Source organism: Anas platyrhynchos, chromosome 3 (assembly GCF_047663525.1).
Source record: "Anas platyrhynchos isolate ZD024472 breed Pekin duck chromosome 3, IASCAAS_PekinDuck_T2T, whole genome shotgun sequence".
NCBI classification, from domain to species: domain Eukaryota; kingdom Metazoa; phylum Chordata; class Aves; order Anseriformes; family Anatidae; genus Anas; species Anas platyrhynchos.
In genome coordinates, this window is record NC_092589.1 from 96,626,614 (window position 1) to 96,646,928 (window position 20,315).

At 36.2% G+C, this 20,315-nt stretch overlaps 1 protein-coding gene and 1 long non-coding RNA gene across 4 annotated transcripts in view; one reads left to right on the top strand and one right to left on the bottom strand.

The window, feature by feature from the left end:
- Window positions 1-14,963, bottom strand: part of MCPH1 (microcephalin 1) — a 125,683-nt gene extending 110,720 nt beyond the window's left edge. For all 3 annotated transcript variants that reach the window (XM_027455113.3, XM_027455112.3, XM_038175946.2), the window contains exons 1-8: window positions 14,810-14,963; window positions 12,793-12,884; window positions 10,290-10,408; window positions 5,995-6,070; window positions 5,296-5,416; window positions 4,869-5,009; window positions 2,958-3,050; window positions 540-1,550 (exon numbers count right to left, since the gene is read on the bottom strand). In XM_027455113.3, coding sequence (XP_027310914.2) covers window positions 540-1,550; window positions 2,958-3,050; window positions 4,869-5,009; window positions 5,296-5,416; window positions 5,995-6,070; window positions 10,290-10,408; window positions 12,793-12,884; window positions 14,810-14,828 — 1,672 coding nt within the window. In that variant the 5' untranslated portion in view covers window positions 14,829-14,963. The remainder of the gene's footprint in view (window positions 1-539; window positions 1,551-2,957; window positions 3,051-4,868; window positions 5,010-5,295; window positions 5,417-5,994; window positions 6,071-10,289; window positions 10,409-12,792; window positions 12,885-14,809) is intronic.
- A 121-nt stretch (window positions 14,964-15,084) lies between these two features.
- On the top strand, window positions 15,085-18,917 carry LOC140002244 (uncharacterized). Its single transcript, XR_011808541.1, has 3 exons — window positions 15,085-15,432; window positions 16,389-16,504; window positions 16,971-18,917. It is a non-coding gene; the product is annotated as an uncharacterized lncRNA (long non-coding RNA).
- The last annotated feature ends 1,398 nt before the right edge of the window (window positions 18,918-20,315 follow it).

Genomic DNA, 20,315 nt, shown 5'->3' on the forward strand with positions numbered 1-20,315 from the left:
ATCTTCGTTACAGCAAAAATTAGAAATTGCTAACTGAAATAATTTTTTTCCATTATAGAATTTGGTGTTTTACCTGCAATTTGAAATAGCAATTTTAACTTGTCAAATAAGAATAATTTTGGCTATGCTATGACTAGTAGTTACTATTAAAAAGTTTACATGAGTACCATAACATTGTGAACATGAAGGCCTCATTTTCTTCAGGTCTTCAATAGCAGCATAGTTTACAGAATACCAAGCATTAAGAAAAAAAGACAGCCCACGTACTTTTGTTGCATTTTGAGCACAGTTTCCTTATCTCTTGGTGACTTCTTTATGTTTGTAACATATGGGAATACATATGTGTGTTCCTCTGGCTCCTATGTACTCATTTATTTATTAAGTGAAAAGTCAGTACTGCAGCATTTTTTTTTTATTTTGGTGTAATTCTGAACACCAGAATTACAGTGTTTTTTCCCTTGTGAATGCAACTTAGTTGTATAAGAATTTCTACTGAAGTATGGTATCTTTTCATTTTCCAGCTCTATGTACAGACTTACCAGTAGCACGAGTACAGTAATTCATATCAGTTCTGTAGGATTTTTCATGAGCATGGTGAGGCCGTTTATTCACAAGATCTGAATCTAGAGCTTCTGCAATCTCAGCTTTTTCACCATCAGACATGCAATTTAATGGCACACTTTCTGTATGTTCAGCTGTTTTGAATGTTTTCTTTACCGAAACATCGTTTGCTTGAATAGACTTTCTTCTGCTTTTCTCAGCAGTATGTGGTTTACAGGAACTCATATCAATTGAGCCCATGATTCTTAAAGACTCTTTGCAAGAAACACCAGAAGGATTCTGTGATTCTTGTGGGACTTCTACCTGTACTTCATTTTTATTCAAATTATATGAGGAAAAGAAGTCATCATAAGAAGCATCTTCAGTGCACTGATCGTTGCTGTAACTATTAACTCCTTTCAAGAACTCATTTCTAGACCCTGATGCACGCAGTTCAGAAGAAGACAGTTTCAAGCTAAACAGTGTTTGTACCTTCTTCCCCTTCTTGTGTTCCAGAAGACAATCACTTCTGTCAACAGGGAAACTTCTATCACGTGAACATGTATTTAAGTCTCTGCTGCTCACAGGTGAATTAGAGAGACTGTGAATCAAAGCAGGAACAGTATTTAACTTGGCTGTTTTTCGGGAAGGAGTAAAATAACCCAAGTCCTTGATTTGGAGAGGAGAATATTTGTTTGCAACTGAAGTAGTCATGGTATTTTCATCCTTCTGATTTTTCTCTGGAAACTTTTCTAGATGTTTTTCTAAATTGTCTTGGAAAGTATGCTGCAAGATCTTTTTTTTACTTAGGCTTCTGTTCGGTTGTTTTGGGGTTAAGCTCTTCTGGTCATAGCTACATGAGGGAGAATTCACTGATGCACTCCTGGAAACATGAATATGAGTCTGAGTATCACAGGTGGGTTCTGCTATTTCTTTTTTCTGTCTCTTTGGTTTATAAGTTCCCCAGAGATCATCAACACTTGAGTTTAAGCAGACTTCCATTTGTTCTTCTGCAAAATATGAAAAGCAGCAATATAAACATTTAACAAAACAGAAACAGTACAAAATTTCTCAATAGAATACATATGAAATTCCTGTAAGAAGTCAACAAGGATTTAGCCACTTATCTGAATTTTTTTTTAACTGATTCACCACCTAATATTAACAGAAAATCAATTTAGAAACAAAGCACATTCTATGCTGATGAGAAGCTATGCTAGTTTTAACTACCATGTCTTCTTAAGTGGTAACAAGCATCCCCAAATCCTGTTCTGCTTTCTTGAAACAAAGCAGAGAAGCTTTTTTCTCTATGCTAATATGTGAAGAAAAGCAGCATGATTTTATATTGATTATTTAGTTTTCAACTACCTTTGTCATTCTTACTACCACAGCATTACCCAGCACCTTGTAGTTTTCCCAGAGTTAAGATGAAATGAAATACATCATGGTATCATAATGTATACATCAATAATGATAGATTTTCTGTATGATGTCAGTATACTTTTTTTTTTTTTTTTTTTTTTTTTTTAAAGTGTGAGATATAGTTTACTGTCGGAGTAGAATGGAGTAGGCAGTGCACTCAAGTGGTCCTCATTATGAATTCTTCTCATAAGCTGAAGCTTTCTTCTCATTACTTTTCTACTGAAATCCAACTTAGCTTTCTGCTCACATGACTGACAGGAGACATGAGTCTAATGTACATTACTCATGGCATACATTATTCATTAATGCTGTGATATTAATACTGACATAGCGCAACAGCCTTCACAAAATAAACTCTTCCTTATGTCCTGTGATGCAAAAACACAGGAACTAAAGCCTAGCATTCTGAGCATAAGAACCTTAATTAACCACTTGAATTCAAATGCAACCATGAAACATTTTAAAAGCTGATTTATATTTACTCTTTTTATTTCTTCTGTTGTCTTCACTCCCTGAATAATCAAGCTGGAGAATGCATTAGGTTTTCTCTTGAATTCAAGCTTTTCCATTGAAAATTTGGAGGACACTTCAGTTCTGAGTTCTCTCATTCACTTCTTTTTTTATTTCCACATCACACTGTTTAATGTGTACTCTGTGTTCTATACAAAATCATGGTATCAGTAAACTGATAGCATGCCAGAACAAGACGTTAAGGGGGAACGGTGCAAAGAAGAGGAAATGACAACAGCATTACAGTAGTAGGGCAGAGAATTTACCCGATGTGACTTCTCATGCTCCAGTTCCTTGTATTCTTACTTCTATATATTTCACCAATAAACAAAACTAAAATAATTCAACTTTAAATATAAATGGTAGAGGAAACATACAAAGTTCCTTTTCCAGTGTACAAATCTATCACCATGCAAAATAAGATATACAGCCCATGTACTAAATGTTTAAATTTAGTAATATTTAAGTAAGGTTGTGATAATTACCTTGTAACGATGCATCTTCTGCATTTGTTAAACAGGTAGACAGCGGGCAGTCTCCTCGTGAACTACGTGGAGGTGTTTGAGACATTTGTGAAGCTAGGAGTTTATAAATAATAAATTAGTTAGCCCTATGTGCAAACGTACATATTTCCACAGCATCTATTCATATTTCAAAACAGCTCAATTTTAAGAGATAAGTGGTTGCTTTGACAACTAATTATAACCATGTAATTAATTCTAAAGAATGCTTAACGATCCTTAGACTCGAATTTACATACTAACAAAAAAGCTATTAGATTTTACAAACTAAATCAAATTTCTTCTAGAAACTCAGTACTCAGAAACCAAAAGAACGATGGCAAACCTTTCATGAAATATTATGGACATTTCTAAGCCAGTTGAGATGTTTTAACTAAACAATCTGATAAATTTTGCAATTAGTAGCAATGCCTTGTTATAGCAGAAATGCTTTTCAAAACCTTTGGAAGTTTTACCTTAAAACTTCAAGAGAAAACAGATACAAAATATACTAAAATAAATTAAATCTAATTTTTTAATTGATGTGTCACTGGTTCTATACTTTCCTTCCACAATTATGTTTAGAGGGATAAAGTGACAGTTCAGTTGACATAGGCTTCTTAAAATGTCAGTCACTATAGACTTTCCCCCACAAAAGGTGTTCCACATTTCAACAGTTTTTATACTAATTAACAAAAATTTAATGAATTAGGCCTCATTAGTACTTGCACAGTAAGGTAAGCTCTAACAATAACTTGAAAACTCAAGTCTAGATTTAATTCACTAGGATCTGTATTTTGAAGTCAACTCATTTTATTCAGTTAGGCTTTTTTTTAATGTCATTCTTCAGAACCTTATCAATTTTGAACTCCTTTTTAAACTGTTGCCCGGAAGTAGTAATGTTACAATCTTTGTCAATTATAGTATTAATATTAGAATTTAACAGGAAATAAGATTTAGAATCTTGTTGTAAAGTTCAACTAAGGTATAATATCAATTCACAAACTTAGAAACTCTATTTTAATTATTAGTATTCCCAAGAAGTGTTGTGTTCCCCAGCAAACTACGGACTGGTGAACCTTATCTCTGTGAGGTGAGGAACTAGATGATCTTTAAGGTCCCTGCCAACCCAATTCATTCTATGATTAAGAAATTCCTTTTTGCAAAAATTGTCTTCCATGACTACTTATATCCTGTCCAATATGGAAACTAAAAAAACAGAAAGCATACTTACGAACTCAAAACATGGGAAGAAGGGAGTACATCCAGTCTCCCTTCAGATATTGTTGTCAGAGACACAATCTACACAAGAGATGAGCTTTGAGAGCTCACAGATTCTAGGTTCAGTTCAAATCCAAATGACATAGAAGAAAATTTGTACTCAGCTTTTGGGTCCAGTCATTATGCTTAAAAGTAACTCTGGTCAAATCATAACAAAGCAACAGGTGCCAAATACAGACATAGCCACAGTCCTGATACCAGACTGCAGGAAGAAACAAGCACCACCCTTTCTGCGTGCATCATTTAGATCAGCATCCCTTAATGTTACCCAGGTCAGTGGAATTCAAAGCTCAAAACGTCAAGTCTTCATTTCAAGTGAGTTGTGGACTGATGTTTTGAGAAATGCTATCCACATGATGACTAATGCTGTCTGATTCCAATGGTCAGATCACATCCCCATAAAGTATTTTGAATCACAAGTTATGTTTAATTTAAATATTTGTATATTTCTAATCAAACATTTTCATTTTGAGTCTAGGTAAGGAAATGTTTCAAGAAAAGTAAGGTATGAAAATAATTCCAAGGGACAGAGCAAGAAAAGAGTGGAAGAAATATAGCAATAAAGATGGCAGCTATTTGTACATGTTCATGAATAAATAAAATTTAACTTCTTACCAGTAGGAGAAAGATTTTCTCTTTTTTCCTTCATCTCCTTTATTCTTCTTTCCATTCCACTGCTTTGATTTCTTATTTTATTAACAGGGCTATACACAAGTGAACCATCTTCGTCAAATAATAAAACTGGTGTATCAGTTTCTACACAAAGAAATTGCATTTGTACATTAATATTTGCATGTTATACCAGCTTCAGAATGAGTTCTATTTTCTTAAATAAAGAAATAAATAAATAAAGTCCCTCATACCTAACCACTACAGGTACCTTAATACCGCAAACTTGCAAACGGTTTTGTAAAAAGTAAAATGACTTTACTTTTTATGGTGAGATACATACAAGTGTAAAAATAAAATTTAAAAACTACCTTTAAGTGCTTTAAAGAAATAACTTCAAAATATCTGAAGATTAGTCCAAAGGAATACTTACCTGCATTAATTCCTATCTTTTGCTTAGCTAATTCTTTAGCCATCTTGTCCAGTCTTCTCTGCAGCTTTTTATCATTTTCTGGAGATTTTTCCACAAAGTCTTTTGGCTGCATACATTTGTGCTAGAGGATACATAAAAAGCTTAAGTATGTGGTAAGAATTGGCCAAAAGTAGCTAGACTTCCTACTTGCATACTTTTATCACAGTATTAATTATCAATGTTTAGCACTATGCTATTTATAATCACCTCTCTAAGAATCACGGACAATTGCAGAAGTTAACATTTTCCAAAATGAACTGTAATATGAAGACAGAAAGGTTAAACAGATACTTTAGATTAAATGCCATCTAAGCCATTAATTTATTTATTTTTTTGCTTACAGAAAAGCTAAAGCTCAGATCTTTTTTATTTTATTTTTTTTTCAAAATCAGGATTTCTGCATTAATCACAGCTCAATGAAACACAAAGCACACTGCAGTCATTTGGTTTTGATTAGTCAATCATTATGTAATCTTAATTTAAATCTTAATTTTTTATTCACCAATACAAAAGTTCATTTTTTATTATCTGTTCTTAAGGTGTTAAATATCACAGCCATAGTCTATCTTTAAAAAACTATTGAGATGGACAGAGTTTACAGAAAGTTCTGAAAATAAACAGTTTCTATGCCTAAGGTCAGGAAATTTAAACTTAACTCACTTTTAGCAGTAATCCTTCATTATTGTATACTGCAGGAAATAAAGATTCATCAACATGTATTCCAGTTTCTCGACATCTGTAAAATAAATGAGATGCAATCTTTAATTTTTAAGAATGAGAATCTTTGTTGCAAAAAAAATAATATAAAATAAAATCAGCCCTGTAATAATTAGACCCTTCCCAATTGCATATCTTTGGCATAACTTCTGCAATGCTAAAAAACAAAAAACAAAACCAAACAAAAACAACAACTTTACATTAAAGCAAACAGAAGACATGATAACATTGTCCTCATGATATCCTCTAAACTGCTGTTTCAATGTTCTGAAAGTCAAAGATTTCAGCTCATATGTTATTCCCACACACATTCAAAAATTACTGTATTAAGTCCTTACGGCCAGATTCATATGAACCTGAAATCTGGCACTGACTTTTGTGCAGACTGTAGGTTTTCATCTTTTATTAGCTAGTAAGACACTAATCTACAGGATGTTATGAAAAACAAGAAAAATAAAATCCAAAGCTCCTCTTGTGGCAAGTGAGAAGGTAGGCTTCATCTGGACCTGGCTTTTACTTCTTACCCATTAGTTTTGGTTTTCTGCCTTCTCTTTCTGTAGGCAATGTTTAAAACAGACCCCTATTGTGGAAGGATCTATATTCGTTTAATAATTAAAAAAAAACAAACCGACAACTTACCCCTAGATTGCCCCTATCTTTTCTTATTCAAAGACTGACTTTAGATTGATAGGACACATGTTATCTTGGAATGTCATATACGCGTACACCATGGATGATGTTGAGGCAAGAACTTGGTTATCGATACATTAATTGAAGTTATTTTAGTCAACATTTGTAACATTTCATTCTTGAATAGTGTTTTCACTAACTAATACAACTAGTTACATGACATGAAAGACTGCAGAAGACTTAGTGAACTACTAGAATTCCTCCAGCAGTCACTCAAAACTGTGATGCTAGCGACACCTAGTGTCACACTGCTTTAAAGTTTGTATTCATCGAATTGCAATCTAATGCTTTACCGTTTTGAGAAGAAAAAAAGAGCCAAACCACTACACATATTTGTCAAACTATCTGAATTTAGAGTTCTCTGGAGTATCAGTTAGACATCAACCTGTTTGACTTCAGTGGCTATTATTAAATTCTAGATAATGATCAGCACAGATGTAGAATACATTAAAATTTAAATTAAATCAGATAATTAATGTAGTTAATTCAGAGAAACTAAACAGAAAAAGGGTTGAGCATTAAAGATCTTATAGTATTTTTTTAAGCTTTGCAGACAAATCAGAGTAGTCTTACTGAGAACAGACAAATAGAGTTTCACAATCATGTTTAGATTTGGACTAAGTGTTCTTACTTTGGACACAGATTTTAGTAATTCCATTTTACCTAAGGATTTATTGTTTGTTTGTATTAAGACTGCTCATTAAGACCTTTGAGTTGAAGCAGCACTAAAAAAACAGCTCAGTGATCCCAAAAGCATCACTCATTTTGCATTAAACTTATAATATATTTAAATGAATCTTATAGCAAGTCCACAATTTTATGTGCTATTTTTAAAGTTAGATATAACAATCATTCTTAGAAAAATTAAAAAAAAAAAAAAGGAAACAGGTTTATTTAAAAATATTTTTAAATTTCAACTGTCATTTTTAAAATTTTCTTCTATATAAAATTACTTCCTGTTAAATTATGGAACTTCATTGTGTTTAGATGCAAACAGATGCTCATACTACAAAGCAGAAGCTTCCAATAAAACCTCAGGTAAATCACTGGAAATAGCACTCAAAATAAATTGAGGTAACATTCACACAGACCCTTACAGTCTAATATATACATATATGCACATATATGCATATATATATTATTATTATTTTTTTTCCCCATGGAGAAAAGCAGACACTATAGTTTTTCAAATCAATGGGCATGTTCCTATGAAAGGTTCAAGTACTGCTCAGGAGAACATAACACTAGTGTACATGCAGAACTTTTTGGAAGTAGGGACCCACTAGCTGTTAAGTGGGAAAATATTTGGCATAAATCAGAAGAGTAAGGAAATGCTGGAGTGATTGTTTATGAGTTGCTTCCTTGTCTGGTGTTTTCAGAGCTCAAACATCAAAGCGTAGGCTCCAGATTAAATAGAATATACTCCAGCATCCTGTTTCCAATATCAAGATGCCCAGGAACATGTAAGAACATGAAAACACAGCAAAACACTCTCAGTTTACTTTGTTATGTTCAACAGATTTATGGTTTAGGGATGGCCTAAGACAATTTTATTAAAAAACAAACATAGTATTAAGTGTTTAATTGCTTCAGTGTTTTGTAAAACCTATGTAAATCTTTGCAGTCTATACTGATTCTCCAACAAGGAGTTGCAGCCTAACTATGCTTTGCTAAAAATCATTTACTACTTTCTCTGCATCTACCTCCAGCCAGATTCATGTGATACTCTCCAATTCTTCCACTGGGGAATGGATAATATACATTAATTCCCTCCTACTCAGTCTCTCTTTATGAACCTTTGTTTTCACAGGAGTCTCTCCCCCCTCCACTCTCACTTCTTCTGAGGCTGAAGAATTCTTGTCTCTTCAATTACATTTTGTGATAAAACTATTTTATACTTTGCCATGCTTGCTGCTATTTCAGGCAATATTCTGAACATAACCATGGCCTTCTTGCTTCAGCTACAAGAAGCATCACGCTTGCAGGCTCTTATTCTGGTGGAGGATTTCAACCACATGGTTGGCCAATGGCAGCGGAGTTGGAACTAGATGATCCAAAAGGATCATCTAGAGGCCTCTGCCAACCCAAGCCATTCTACAAGTCTATGGTAACATAACGTCATCCCACTACACAAAATTTCATGCTCTATTTCATTTATTTTTTAATAACCACTTAGGTAACACTATGGAAACATTTCTAAAGGTTTCACCCACCCAACATCTTCCAGTACTGTTGAGGAGACTCTTATGGTTGGAACTGCTATAACAGAGATCACATTTCTGTGTGACACATCCTGGTTTATCCTCTGTGAGCTTCTCTTATTCTTATTCTGCTACTACTGCAAATGCTACTCACCTGGACTTTCCTGGGATTCTTTTTTACTATAACACCTGCATGTCCTTGAAGAGTTAATAGTTCCCATGACTACAGTTTCAGATTTCATATTTATACACTTCTCTATCTCAGAAGCATATTTAAAATATAACCAAATATCCCACTGGAATGACCATCATCCTTATGTGCACTCAGCTGGAGGTCACAGAAGGAAATAGTCACATAAATAACATTTTGCATCCCTAGTGCATTTTTGAGAACTTACAAGATTTCTTCATTAGTGTTAAGGCTTGCTGGATTGTAAAGTTATAGCTCCTATATCTGATATTTATATATATATAAACAGGAAAATTCTGCCTCAGCATAACTGCATGAATTTCTGTTTTGGCTCACAGACTTGCATTGAAAGCTTTGCAGTTGTACTGGCCTACACTTGATTGGCAGCAGAGCTCAGTGTTGCTTCCCCCCCCCAGCACTTAGCAGACTGCTAATTCTCTATGCATGTGATACCTAACTGATATAGGACATGGCCCATCATCACAGTAATTTACAAAAATAAAGAAAAGGAGTGTTAGAAACTAGTTGTTTTTTTCCCCCACTTTATCTGAAATCTAAGTTAGGCCTCACAAAACTTCTTAAAACTCGGAGGACATGCCATGAACCACAAACATTTTCTCATGGATGGCTTCAAAGATGACATTTCATATTTTTTCTGTTTGTTTTAACTATTTCCTTGTGGTAGATGAAAATCTTCAAGTGGTGCCATGCTGAACCTGCCAAATGTCTTAAAAGCCAGATATGGATCATTTTTTTTTCTTGCTATGAGATACTCTCTCAATGGGGAATAATTACAGAACTGGTACAAGTGTGCTTTTTCACGTGGAAATGGAAGAATTCTGTTCAACATAAATATCTGATCTTCACTGCCTATGTATGTTATCTGAGAGCAAAGGAGTAGAACGCTACATTGTTAAAAAACATACCATGAAACTACTTCAACACATTCATTTTTCAATAGATAACATGGTACCTTTCTGTGGAAGAAAGGCATTTTTGTTTTAAGAATAGTGTCACAGGAAAGTAATCAATTACTCATAGACTTATCACTGTTTCAAGTACATTAAAAAAAAAGGCAGTGTACTTTAAGTATTTTAATAAATATCAGAATCTATTCTCTAGAATGGGTCACATTCATTATACTCAATGGTACTCACTTCTCCACCCATAGTACAGAAACTATTTTTACACCAGCCTTCTGTGCTTTTTTCCATGTAGCCAAATGTCCTTCTTTGAAGACCACGTGAGTTACGTGCTTGTTGAAAGTTTTTGAAACCTGTAGAAGTAAACAGCAGATCTTTGAGTCTGAAAATCAGACAAGATTAATGAAATTATAGATAGCCTGTTTTTCTGGATAGAACAATAGCATAAAAACATTATATCAGGGACCTGTTTGATCTTTCCCATCTTTGCAAGGAGCCTGAAGCAATCAAAGCCCAAGTCTGATTAGCCAAGCCAACATAAGACATCCCTAGAGGGCTGGAGTAGCCTTTTATTTTCTAACTTCTTTTTTCTAGATTACTACTTTCATTTGCCTACTCTAGCTGTATCACTAATCTTACAACGTCTTTATTTAAGTAGCCCAACACTATTTCTTATGTAACAGCCAGTACAGAAATTAGCTGTCACTATCCAAAAAATGCCAATTATATCTTTAATTTAGTGAAGAACTCGGACTTAGATTACAGCTAACCTCATTGTTTACACTCATTCTCAACAACAGCGATCACTTTTAGTTCTGTGGGAAGGGAGGTTGATGCTGCTAAGAAAATTAATCACATGGAAACACTTTAAAAAGTGAGAAATACAGAAAGCTTAAGTCAGTACAGCTAAGGTCACAACTGACATTTTCACTGTGCTAAAGTTACCAACCTTTACTGATAACTAAATGACAACCTTCTTCGTTCTAGAAATCCATTCTTTACAACCAAAATTTCACTTCATTGGAACTAAACATAAAGCTATTTGATAAGTTGTTATTGTACTGATGTCACCACGCTATTAATTCGTATTTTACAGTAGCATCTCCTCAACACAGCCAAATGGAAGTAGTTGTGCAGATTTCTGTTGCATTCTCAATTGAGTCACTACATTTGGCTCCAAACGTGTTGGACCTACTTTTGTCTTTAAGCAGACTATTTAGCTTTTCCAAATAGTTCTGCTGGCAAGCTGATTTATTGCTCCTCTGAAGACAAAAAGCAAGAGATTCAAATATCTAGGTATACATGACCAATGAATCTTTTTCAGAATATGTTATGACTGTAGATACAAACACGTAGTCCCTTATGCTAGTATCATGCTCACAGCCCACATCCTAAGGAGACAGGATGCTTGACATGGCTTTGCCTCCAAATTATGGAGCAACACTACCTTAGGCCTCCCTCTCACTATGAAGAGTGAGTCAGTCAAGGTATTGCTGCATGCAGCAGTCCCCTCTCCAGTCCCATCCCTTACCCTGGGGGTCCTCTGTTGATAAGTTGACCTTAACTTGGTATGTCTGAACCAACACTCTAGTGGAAAACAAAATGAGAAATTTCTTTCCTGACAGAGCGAGCCAAGCCAGTTTCTTATCATGTGCTCAACCATAAAAAAGGGAAGAAAGCGTTGGCCAGGAAAGAAATAATGATGGAGAAGGATCACCCCTTTTCAAAGTGATCTGCTGAACAGACGTATCTGTACCATTCATCTGTACCTTTCACCATACCCAGCTACTTTAAGATCAACTTAAAATACTTGCAGAATTTTGAAGCCTTATCATATTTTCCACAAGAAAAACCTGAAGCCATTAGAACAAAACTCAGTAGATCTCACAGCACAGCCCAAAAGAACAAGAGATTTTTATTACTCAAGTTACTTATTGTGAGTTGTATTTCCTTTTACAATAAAAACAGTTCTTCTATTGTTCTGGCATGCTACCTCAGCTAAATTCATACAGTGAGAGAGACTTTGGAGATGTTAGCAAAACTTCCTAAATGACAGTGAGAGACACCTACATATGCACAATTAAAAAGCACTGGGAGTTCACACAAGTGTTATTTAGAGCATAATGTGGGTTGTAAAAATCTCCATTAACCAGTAATAATGTGCAAGAAGGCAAGATGCTAGTTTGACTTCAGTGTCTAGTTGAAATTTTACAGCTGGCAGTTAAACACATTTTGCACCTACAGCTCAAGTATATTTGATATGGAAAAATCACTGACACATCTTGGATGTATTTTTACTAGCACTTTCTGGAAGAGAACCATATTTGTAGGACAGTGAGTAGAAGAATAAAATGTAACAGTACATAGGTTAGAAAACATTGTAACAACAGACCAGCTGCCTTGAAGTTAAAGAAAACAAAACATGTAAATAACTTAGATTTTCAACCCCTAGATTTGGTTTGTCCCCTGTATAGTATAAATAATACTTTATGAGATATATTTGCTACTGTATTAATATGCAAAGAGGTTTTTAAATAGATAACGAAGCTTTAAATACATTTCCCATCTGCCACTACTAATAAGAATTTTACAGTATGTTCATCTATTTGAATCTGTGATAATTTTTTTCCTGCCCTTTAAAAACTCCTACTACAAAGAAATAAACAAGCAGAACAAATAAGCTAGTTTTTGAGTAAGCGTTTTCCTATTCTGTTTGCTTCAAAAACAAAGTCCTTACTTTTGCTCCCATGTCAAGAAGTTGCTTCTCAAAGGCTTTTGAGTAATTTTCTGTTCTGTTAGATGACCAGACTTCTACAAATGCACAAATACCTGGATCAGAAGAGAAAAAAAAAAATCCATTTTAGTTCACTACTGTAAAGCTAGTTAAACTACCTTTCCAACAAAAATTTTCTTTAATACACGCTGAATGCAGTAGCAGATAGGTGACATTGGTGGTAGGGTGATGGTCTTTTCCACCCCTAATGATTCTATGATTCTGTGCTTTTAATAAACTGAGCATCACGTGTTAGCAACATTTCTTTTCAGAGTATTGCTGTCCCTTAAATTAGTTGAAATGTAATATACTAAGAATTTTGACAGTTCTTACACAACTTTTCACTTTTTGACAAGCAAAGCAGCACCTTTACACAACTGGTTACCCATATGACTAAACCATTGCCAATCTTCAGGTTAATCAAACACGTTAAAAATAGGTGCTGTAATATAGGCTACCAAACATAACAAAATAAAAGTCATGGAATTATTCTTTCAACAAACCTCCATAAAACTCTGCAGAAACATCATTTAACAATTTTCAACTGACTTAAAACTTACCTAAAACTGACTTAAAATTCCACATTATTGATATTGAATCACCCTGAAATTAAGTACTTATCACAGGGGCTAACAAAGTTTCATGTCAGCTGCTTTATGGAACGTCAGAAATATCGCATTTAAGCGGCTTACTCTATCAACCAGATTAAGAATCTTTTTGAGGAATGAAATCAGCCTTCACTGAGAAAGTCTTAAAAAAAAAATCATAATCCCAGATGACATGGAGGGATAAGCAAATGAAACTTGTAATAATTCCTTCGTTAGTATGACTTAGGATGACCTATAGCTGGATTGGCCATACCAATTTCCCCTTTGGGATAGTGGATCAGGAGAATTCCTGAAAACTGGAAGAATGCCAGTTCACCAAAACCAACTTCAAACAAACTGCAGGCCAGACAGTTCTCAGAACTCATGAATAAATTTGAAAGCATCAATTTAAATTTTAAAAGTACATCCTTAGCAAACACTGTTTAACTATTTTAGTTACTAGGGATGCCCTTCCCTAGTAATAAATGCCATTTATTATTACATAGTATCACATCTTCTTCTTAAATGTATAACACAACAATGCTCTAACTGTAGTAATTTATAGAGAATAATGTTTGAAATTGCTATATATATATATATTTATTTTTTAAACTAAGAGATTTATGAAACTTAGTGAAACCAGAAGGAAGAAAATGATGATTAGTAATCTAACATCAGATACCTATGGGACTTTAAGTCAAGCCTACTCCAATTCACTGTTTTTACCCATGTTCATTTTGGTAGAGGACCAGGACAGCTTTTTGTCAGTTACTTTTTTTGCTTGGTTGCTCTGTTGTGAAAAATGTTGCACTCATCTTCAAAAAAAAACAAAACAAAACAAAAAAAAAAAACACAATGTCTTCTTCTTGCATCAAATACTTTGTAACATTTACAGTTACAGTTCTGCCAGAAAAACGGTTTGGAGCCTACCAGTGAGGGTCAAACTAGGACCTCACAGGGGAACACTACCTCAGCGTGTACCTGCAGCAGGATCAAAGGCATGGTGTACAGTAATTAGCCAATTTGAGCTAATATAACCCAACAAGAGACAAAACACTGTGTAGTTTTCCTACTGCAGGAAGCCAGGAAAATCAGGAAGCGTTTGGAGGCGTTTTGAACTAGGAGCTGGGTTCTTGGAGAAGGCTACTCACGCTACAACATCTCAAAGGGGGCAGCAAAATGAAAGTCAAGAGGGCAACCTAGGGAGGCAGAAACTTAGAAAGAAGAAAACTCAGAAAGACAGGCCACGGGGCTCGGGCAGGGGCGGCTGCGGCCGGGGGCTCCCTGCCCTCTCCGAGGAGGCTGCCAGCCCAAAGCCCCGGACCGCCTCCTTTCTTCCTCCCTTCACTCCCTCCCCACCCCGGGGGCTCCCTTCAGGGCGGCCGAGCCGGTACCTTTCAGGACGGGCTCCATCGGCGGCCGAGCACAGCACCGGCCCCGCAGGCTCCGGTAGCCGCCACCGTTCAAACCCGCCTCCGCGCCGCTCCGCCGGACCTGCGCCCTGCGCCGCGCCCCGCCGCGCCTGCGTCCCGGCCGGGAAATGGCGGCCGGGGGCCGGCCGGGGGGCTGGGGGGCAGCGCCTGGCGGAGGCTGAGGGGAGGCTCTGGGGGTGAAACTTTAAAAATAAGGCCGTGCATGAGTAAAATAAGGGCTCTGTCCCAGCAGCTCGGGCTGAGTGTAGTGATGGGGGAGCTAGCGGAATGTTTTTCAAAGCTGTTTTGAAAAAGGGGAAGCTATGGCAAAGCAGTGTGTGGGGTTCATGGTGTATTCTCTTCATGGTGTTTCTCTGAAGAGTTTGCTTTGGTAGAGGGGTGTGTCAGGAAATCAGCACCCTCTGAACCCGGTGTGTGACGAGAAAAAGCACTGAGCAAGCCAACAAAATGGGGATTAGCAAACAGGAGTGACCAGGCAGTGTTTAAGTGTCCAAAATAGCTTGAGGGCAACTGTGCTGCTGAGGACAGTGAGCCCATCCTTAAGGAAAATGGTTTCTGTGCTAGAAAGCTGGAGTGGAGCAAAGGTGATGACAAAGGGAAGTAAGATATAGAAAGCCTGATGTCTTCCCTAGTGCAATAATAATAATGATACTAGTGAGCATAAGGACATATACAATGAGAAAGGAGATGCACACCTTTTCTAAAATAAAATGGTGATGCACAACTTCATTACATGGTGTACACAGCTCAGAAGCACCGATGTTGCTGTAGTGTTACTAAACCAGTGCTGTTCTGAAACCTTCAACGTGCAATCTTCATCTGAAAAATGATGGAGCAGAAATTAAGAAGCAATAGAGGGGCAAAGCAAAGTTACTGCACATCAGTGCTTCCTTAGATTCAGAGCCATTGCTAAATTAGTGATTATGGGTAGAATTAGTAAATAGCTGTGAGCTTTCCATGGAGTTTAAAAACGTGAAACTGGGATGTTCAGGAAATTAGTAAGCTCATCAACTTCTTTACAGCATGTATGAGTAAAAGTATTTCAAAATAGGATACATCCACACAGTCTCTTTGAATTTGTGTGGGATTGGAAACTATGACATACGAAAACTAGTAAGAAAATGATGGTACTATCTTCAACATACTTGTGAAAACTACATTATTTTCTTTGGTAAATAGTTTCTAGGTGTGTCAGTGATATAAACCCACTCAATCCACATAACCAAAGCTGACAGAAACATCAAGATCCTAGAGCCAGCGATTCTAATAAAACTTTAAAATAAAATAAAATAGAATCCAGACTGAGGGAAATTTCAGCATAATTAAAAAATGCATCAATTTGTACATGTGTCCAAGCATAATATTTAATCTAGGATGCAAGTCTGAAAGACCTTCAGTAAAAACAAACTAACAAACAAACATGGGATGTGTCTGAGCCTTTAACTGAAAAGTAGCAGCAGGTTTTATAGTAGCTCTAAATAGATTTTAAAGGGGGATATGCTGAAATGTACAGTTAGAGCTGTATATTCTGATTTTCCAGTCATAAAGACAGTGAAGTTTAGTGGCTACAAGAAGCTGTTACATCTCGTTATCAGAGCAAAGGACTGCTTAAAGAACGTTGGGCTTCAGATATCCACCTTTTTATTACAGAGGCAAGTAAGTACCATACTGAAAGTATCCAATGAATTTACTGAGTTTTCTCTGAAATGGTTTTGAATTCATAGTTGTTTCAGGCTTTACTAGACATGGTTTCTGTACAGTCAGTACTTACTATGACAGAAGTTACAGAATGCTGCACTGTGAAAAAAGAGTTTTCCAGGTTATATTAAGCCTGAAAAGGAAGGAACAGTAAAAGTTGCATTTCACTTGACATCCTAATCAAAAAGAATAGCTCTTGTTCGAAAGAAATAACAGTTCCCTGAATTTCTAAATGCTTCCTAGGCATCAAAACAATTAATGGTGTGAACTATGAATCCAAATTACGCTGAAAAATTTGAGGTGCATTACTTCCCCCAAAGCAGCAAGTCCCAGTGAGTCAATCTGTTTATTTAGCACCTGTGTGCTTGTATATCAAAAAAATATTTGGAGAGGTCTTCTGTCCAATGCTTCATGGCCATTACAGGTGCACAGGTGGGAAGAAATGCTTGGAGAAGCTGCAAATGGGCACGTTGCCTGCATGGAGAAAGCACCAGAAAGCATCTCTGACTGTCGACTTCAACCATTCTAGAGTCTTTGGTCAAGGAAGGCTCCTAATTTTCGCAGTAACTGTAACAGTTCTTGTCAATACCTTTTCCAGTTTGAATGTGACTCTCTTAAGTAGCATACAAAATTGTAGTGTTTCAGTTGTCATGTACCATGATGTTAATACTGGACTTCTAGATATACTTTATGTGATTTATCCTAGGATCACATGTTTGTTTTCTCAGGGCCACTTAATTATTCTGTGATAGACTAATATTTCCAGCTGATGAGGTCTGTCATTGCAGCTGCCTGTTTATTAGTTTCTAATTTCACTGCATTCCAGTATGTGAGCTCATCCAATTGTTTCTATGTTCCGGTTTTAATAAGGTCTCTGTTCAAACCATCTGCAGATTTCATTATCATACACTTTATTTCCAAGCTTATAATGAAAATAGCAACTAAGTTTGGATCTTAACTGGATCTAAGACTTAACTGGAACTAAGACTGGATCTTAACTGCTCATTCAGGATCACCATTAGAATCTTCTTCAGTTCTCTCTCTAGTGTGATCCACCTTACCCCTATCTACCTTCCTTACTTAGGACATCTTGAACACCACCATTTCTTCATGTGAGGTAGTAACTTATTGCATATCAAATGAAACAGTAAAGTAGATTCAATCTTTCTTGCCTTTGTCCAGAAAATATTTTTCTTAGAAAAAAAGAGGTAATATGGTAGTGTGATTACTGGAATCTAAATTTATATCATTGACAATTTTAGTCTTTTCCTTCCCTGTGCTATATGTTGCCCCCCATATTCCTTTTTGTTTCTCTTCTCCTACTTGTTATAAAAGTCAGCAAAATCATTCCTGACCAGTTTGTGCCAGGAAGACATCTTTGAGCCCAGGTGTGGCCAGCTCCATTTGGTTAGAAGTGAATTTTGATGACACACAGTGGAATTACAGACCGGGAAACAAGACCAAAGTGATGCTAACATAGCTCAAAATTGCAGCTATGCTGTTGAAACAATACTGTGACACTGCCATTTTCCATACTGAATAGTAATCTGACACTCATGCTGTCAGTAGTTTGTATTGACACTGTTGTAGACACATATAGGAGTCACACCTCAGTAGTCTCAGTGGCATTCTAGTCTCATTGCTTCCCCAGAAGCAGAATGCCTCCGGAGAGTGCCAACAGTGGCTTTTTTGTTTTCCTGCTTTCGTCGTTTGACTGATGCTTAAAAAGACGTGTTTTAGCTTTGTACTTCTATTCCACAGAACAGTGAAAGTTCTGTTTTGCAAAGTAGTTCAGTCTAAATAGACAAAAAGAAATTCTTATATTTCTACTGTTTCTCTTAGTATATATTATGTAGAGTATTAGTTTATAGTAATAAAACAAGGAAACAAATATATATATATTTTGAATAGCCAAAGGATCTTTGTGTGCAATATTATAAAAAAAAAAAATGTTGTATAAGCTTATCAAATACATGTGTATTTATCATTGTCAAAAACCTTTACTGATAGTCTTGTTCCTTATTTGTGTTTGACAGCAGGTGGAAAAAATTATGAGGGACATTTATTTCTTGTCACAAGGAAGTGTAATATTAGGGATCATGGAGCCTTACAAAATCGTTAAATGTTCTCATCAATGACATGACTGTTCATTTTCAATGCTGATATTCATGATCAAGAAAATTACATGTGCTAAGTATAAGGCCTTCTTCAGAAAAGGAAAAAGCAGTTTTGTTTTCTTTTCTTTTAGCTGAGGCAATGACACAAATTTTATTTTCTCTCTGCAATTTAAGAAATCACTCCTTTTAGAACCACAGCTAATCTGCTGACATGGCATTAGATTTGAGTTTGTGAAAGGCTGATAATAGTATAGAGACCTACCCTTGTAAGTTTTAACTCACCCAGTGAGACAACGTCTTTGACATACTATGACCCTAAAGGCCTATCACAGAAGAAAAACACAGCACCATGCTGAAAAATAACAGCCCATCATATAACTGAGAGCATGACTTGACAACATGCTAATAAGCAGGTGTCCGTGTTGTTCTTGCTGGTGTGGAACGCTTATGCATCTGCCCTCCAAACAGCTTTTATTGCCTGTCGTTCAGGATATGGCAGCAGCTGTAAAGGGGTAGAAAAGCCAGTTTATCTGACCTCAGTACTAAAATTCTACGGTGAAGGTTTATGATATTCCCAAGCAATGAAGAACTGGGCTACTGACCAAAGACTGCTTACTTTTCATCCAGGTCTATGTGGAGATGCAGATGTAGACTATGGAAGACATTAAGGTGTTAAGGATAGGTACCCAAAATACTTCATGATCCTATTCTAACTTGGTAAAGCAGCCCCAAAGATACTGTTTAAAAACACTATCCTTTTGTGTATGTTCAGGCCTGTCTTGGTGATACATGTGAGAGCAATTTAAGAACTTTCCACCTCCTGCTGTGAGCTCCACAGTTTATGTGAGTCTCAGGAAAAGTGATGGTAGGGTAAATTCGGAGTTCAGGCTGTGAATTGAAGCAGAAAAAGTGCTGATTCACCTTGGCTGCTGCTGACTCAGCTCCTGAAGCAGTACATTAGAAGAAAGAGAACAATGGTAAGTGTAAACTTCTTATATCTCTCTGACATGAATGATCAAAGCTCATTTGAAAGCATCTCAAGTGCTTTACTTCCAGTCAGAGCTTTGGACAGGTCTTATGGTTGAAGTGGTACACGTAAGAAAGGCACACACTGTTACTGTTTCTTAGGAATAGATAGCTAAACAATGAACACTATTATTCATGTAACTATGCTTTGCCTACTCACCATCAGCAGATCTTGTCTCCTAAGTTAAGTGACTAACATGATCAAAGGTATGGAATAGATTTTGTATGATTGAATTGGCCTAGAAATGGCCTGGAAAATAGTCAGCTGAAGGTGGATACAAGAGGGGCCTACAGAAAGATGAGTGGCCTGAAGATTGCAGCTGGGGAGAGTGGCTGTTCACTTGCTTTTCCAAATAAAGGACAGGGGCATCAAAAGAAAGTAGCAGAAAGCAGATGCAGAACAAACAAGAAAAGTGCCTTTTTGTTCCACAGAAGAGGAACTTGAAATGAAGAACTCCTGGCAGACAGGTGTTGTGGGTTCCAAAAGTGGACACAATTCAAATGGATGCTGGAAGGAAAACGTACCAAGGCTACTAAATATATCACAACTATGGTTAGTTTAGGAAATCCTGAAGTCATAGATAGGTTGAAAGTCTATCTGAAAGAGGTTGCTGGGTTAAGTAAGC